Source organism: Tupaia chinensis, unplaced genomic scaffold (assembly GCF_000334495.1).
Source record: "Tupaia chinensis unplaced genomic scaffold, TupChi_1.0 Scaffold141173_1, whole genome shotgun sequence".
Lineage (NCBI taxonomy): Eukaryota > Metazoa > Chordata > Mammalia > Scandentia > Tupaiidae > Tupaia > Tupaia belangeri.
Window position 1 is genome coordinate 1,856,328 of NW_006201036.1, and position 4,417 is coordinate 1,860,744.

General features: G+C 40.3%; 1 protein-coding gene across 1 annotated transcript in view; it reads right to left on the reverse strand.

The window, feature by feature from the left end:
- Nucleotides 1-4,417, reverse strand: part of SPTLC1 (serine palmitoyltransferase long chain base subunit 1) — a gene marked incomplete at its 5' end in the record, with an annotated part of 52,456 nt that overhangs the window by 47,204 nt on the left and 835 nt on the right. Inside the window, 1 exon segment of the mRNA XM_027766115.1 lies at nt 4,061-4,155. Coding sequence (XP_027621916.1) covers nt 4,061-4,155 — 95 coding nt within the window.

Sequence of the window (4,417 nt, forward strand, 5' to 3'; positions counted from 1 at the left end):
CGGCAGGCCATGTGGGAGTCCAGTGACCTCAACCACCACGCCACCTGCCGGACCCTAAGGCTTCTTTTTCATATCTAGTGATGCTTACCTCTTGGACCACTGATTCTGAATCCAGGGGTCAGCTTTCTCCTTCTCAGGGTTCCCTAGGTTTCCTAAGTCTTTCCTGATTACGGAGGGGTCAACAAGATGAAAAAAACAAGAATGCTCAGGTAGGGGCCAGCAGGTTAAGGTTAGGGCTCTGGACTCCCACATGGCCGACCATGGTTCAAATCCCAGGCCTGGTGGCTTGCTTTCTTACTTTCCCTCCCTCCCTCCCTCTGTCTCTCTCTGGTGAGCGCACAAGTCCTATAGGAAATTAAATAATAATAATAATAATAAATAAGTAAAATAAAAATTCTTTTAAAATATGCCCAGGTTGTGGCCTGCAGATGGTGTAGTGGTTACGTCACTGGATTCCCATATGCTGACCAGTTAAGAGTCCCCGACACAGTGGCTTAAAAGTCACGCTGGACATGTGTGCATGCATGCTCAAAATTCTGGGAACAGAATGGAGGAGGAGGGATTACAGCTTGACTATCCCCCTTGGGGGTGATTTCTCACTTGCCCTCTCACTGTTTCTGTCCTTCTATCTCTCTGTTAAGCACATGTGCTCTAAGGCAGAACTCTTATTAAAAAAAAAAAAAAAAAAATCCCACAACCTCACGGATCCTGAAAGGCATCTACACAAGCAAGGCTCAGAGAATCAAAGGTAAGAAAAGAAAACCTTTCCCAGTCAAAACTGCAACCCTGCCCGAGTGAGTGTCGGCAGGCCAAACAGATGCAGGAGGACCAGCCTGTGAGAGAGGAAACCTCAGGAAGCTGGGGAGGGAAGAGGGTCCAAAATATGAAGACAGAACAGGTCCATGAAGAAGGGACTGATGCTTTTGTAAAATAACCAACTATAACTTCCAGAAAGAGCAATTTCTTCTAGAGAGTGAGGAATCTGGGGCAAGGAAGGGTGGCATGGTAGACTGCAGTTTTTCTCATAGAAATTTTAAAAAAGTAACAGTAAAACTGAATATAGCAATTGATTAAAGGAGAAAAATCATGATCATTTCAACAAGTATTCAAAGTATTTTATAAGATGTAATAACAGATGGTCCCAAACTTGACATGGTTTGACTTAGAATTTTTTGGCTTTACCAAGATCAATGCAAATTCAGTAGAAACTCAGCTTGAATACCCATACCATCAGTTCTTCTGTTTTTCATTTTCGGTATTCAACAGATTATATGCGATATTCAACACACATGAGAAGACAGGATTTGGTTAGATTATTCTGCCCCACTGTTGGCTGGCCCAGGTGTTAGGAGCATGTGTAAGGTAAGGTATGGTAGGCTAAGCTATGACATTAAACAGGTTGGCCATATTAGATGCATCTCTGACTTCCAGAATTTTCAACTTATGATGGGTTTACCATGATGTAATCTCATGATAAGGATGAGCATTGTACTCTGATTTTTAGTTTTACTTATTTTAAAAGGTTTCTTAAAAATTACTTATTTAATTCCTTTTGTTGTTATTTTTTTGAAATTTGACCAGAGAGAGATAGAGAAAGAGAGAGAGAGAGAGAGAAAGGGAAAGCGAAAAAGCAAGCTGCCAGGTCTGGGACCCGAACCACAGTCAGCCATGTGAGAATCCAACACCTTTAATCACAAAGCAACCTCTTGGCCCCAGTACTTCGATTTTTAAACTATCAATATTTCCTTTGGCAAACTAGGAAAGAAGAATGCCTGTAAGTCAACGCAGGTTACTGCTTAAAAGCCATCAGGTACATGAAAGCCACCATCCTCCTCCTGTTCAATATTGGAACGGAAGGTGTCCTAGCCAGGACATGACAACAAGGATGGGAAGGGAAAAAAAACAGCTCACGACAGAAAACGAAAATCTCTGGTACCCAAAGATGAACCTATAAAAAGATATGGAACACAATTTCCTGAGTGTAATACTGTCCTGGAGTTACTCAAGACGTTACCACTGGGGAAAATAGAGTGAAGGGTACAAGGCATATTTCTGTATTATTTTGTACATCTGCCCGTAAGTCCAGAAATATTTCAAAATCAAAAGTACGGAAAAACAAATAAGGAAAGTCTTTGTGCAGAAAATGCTAAAACTTCACAGTAGGAAATGAGACCCAAGAACACAAGTGATATATTATGTACAGGGGCGCCAAGATCAGTATCAACAAGGGACCAACTCTCCAAATTAATCCATAAATTCAATGCATTTTCAATAAAAAACCAAACACATTTTTGTGCCCAATTTGGTCAGCAAAATGTAAGCTCATGGTGGAGAGTCGATTTAGAATAGGGAGGTAGATGGACTCATTCTTGTCAGGGTCATTATACAGCGGTAATACCGAGACAAGGATATACCAAAAGAACAGAGGTTAAAGTCGGTCAGACCCTTTACAAGGGAAGCCAGCATACCAAAGGGAATTTCCAGTCAGCAGGTAAAGAATGGATTGTCCAACTAGTAAACTGGGACCACTGACCATAAAAACAGGCAAGTTAGACCTTCGGGGGAGGAGATTTCTTAAGACCAAAGCACAAGATAAGAGATCAGAAAGTTAGATTTCACAATATGTCAAACTTTTCAAGACTAAAGAAACTACAGATGTGAGAGACCAGTAGATGGCGTAATGGTTCCGTCACGGGACTCCCATGCAGTCAACTGCGGTTTGAGTACCAGACCCTTCTCCGTTCTCCTCTCGGGATTTGGGGCAGCTGTACATGCACGCCCAAAATCATGAAAGGAGAATGGAGAAGGGATTGCAGTGTGACCATTCCCCCTGAGGGGTGATTTCTTGCTTTCTGTCTCTCTGGCAAGCTCACATGCCCTATAGAAAACCTCTCTCTCAAAAGAAAAAAAGGAGGAAAAAAAAAAAGAAAGAAACTACAGATGTGAGAATAAAAGCCTCTCCTAGACCAGATCTGAAGTGGAAGAACACACTCGGGACACACTACATTGCATGTTTTCAAACAAAATACTAAATATTTTCCTGGCGAAAGGTGTATGTGTTAGAATTATAAACATAAGCTGAGACATTGTTTACCAATTTTCAAACAGTAGTTCTCTTGTATAGGAGACAAGAGTAAAGTACAGATGGGAAGAAATTTCTTAAGCTGTATTTCTTATGTTTCTTTTTGAAAAACAGACCTGAAGCAAAGACAGCACAGTGTTAATGCTTTTTAATTCTGGGTACTGGACAAAGGTGTCTGATATTTTCTATATATTTTAAATATTTAATTATAAAAAATGCATATGACAAAGCAAAGATAACCAACAGAAGAACTAAATAAAAAAAATATCAGGTTGTCAGGAAAGTCATGGTGTATCTTTCTGTTTTTCTATGCAAAAATGAGTCATGATTTTCCTGGCAACTCAACAGATCAAACATTGGAAACGAAGAGGAAAGGGATCTAAGTGAGCTCAGGTTCCACAGTTAACATTGTAGGTTAACAGTGTCTACAGGTGATGAATCAAAAAACAGTAGTGAAGGGCTAGCAGATGGGATGGTGGTTAAGGTGCTCAACTTCCACATGGCCCACCACAGTTCAAATCCTGAATCTGGAGCCTTGAAATTCACGACAGGTGCATGTGTGCCCCCTCCTCCTCAAGAAACAGTAGTGTAAGCACACTTCTATAGTATCTAGTTATGACAGTAGCCTACAACAGATCTAAAAACCACAAAAAACAAAAATCTGCCACTTTTCATTTTAAGTGTGTTTGACCATTTAAAATGTTACCATGTACATGCATTAGTCTGAAAAAAGTGGTTTTTTTTTTTTTTTTAAAGAAAAATGGGAAAATTGTTAATGTCCAAACTGAGGAGTTAAAAAAAAAATGCATCCCTAACAGAGGTTTTTATATTGGAAACTAAAGCAATTATCACATGGCAGAAATTTGTGAATATTTTGCTGCAGTTAAAAAAGAAAATACTGTATAAGCCGCTATATCCTTTGGCAAATATGCCCCCAGGAAACCCAATACAAGTCCTCAAGTAGCAAAACCGACTTACCCTGAAATAATGTTGTAATTGAGAGCAGGATGGTCTTTTGAGACAGGAGGAACAAGAGGTTCTGGCTGCCATTCTTCAATCAACTCCTCCTTTTCCTACCGGAGAAAATGAGTTAAAAGACAACACAGTGTTATGACCTTACGACGACTCTGGCAGGATCTGAATTACAAGGAAACGTCACAGTGAAGACATTGCTAGAAGGAGTGCATCTGACTGCTGTGGCCAGAAGGAAACAGAGTCCCTCCTGAGTTCTGTGCACCTGAGTTCTGTGCACCTATGAAATTCTTTCATATGTAGCTTTGTGGGTAATCTGACAATTGGGGAAGAATTTACTTTTCTGTCCAGAATTTTTCCCTA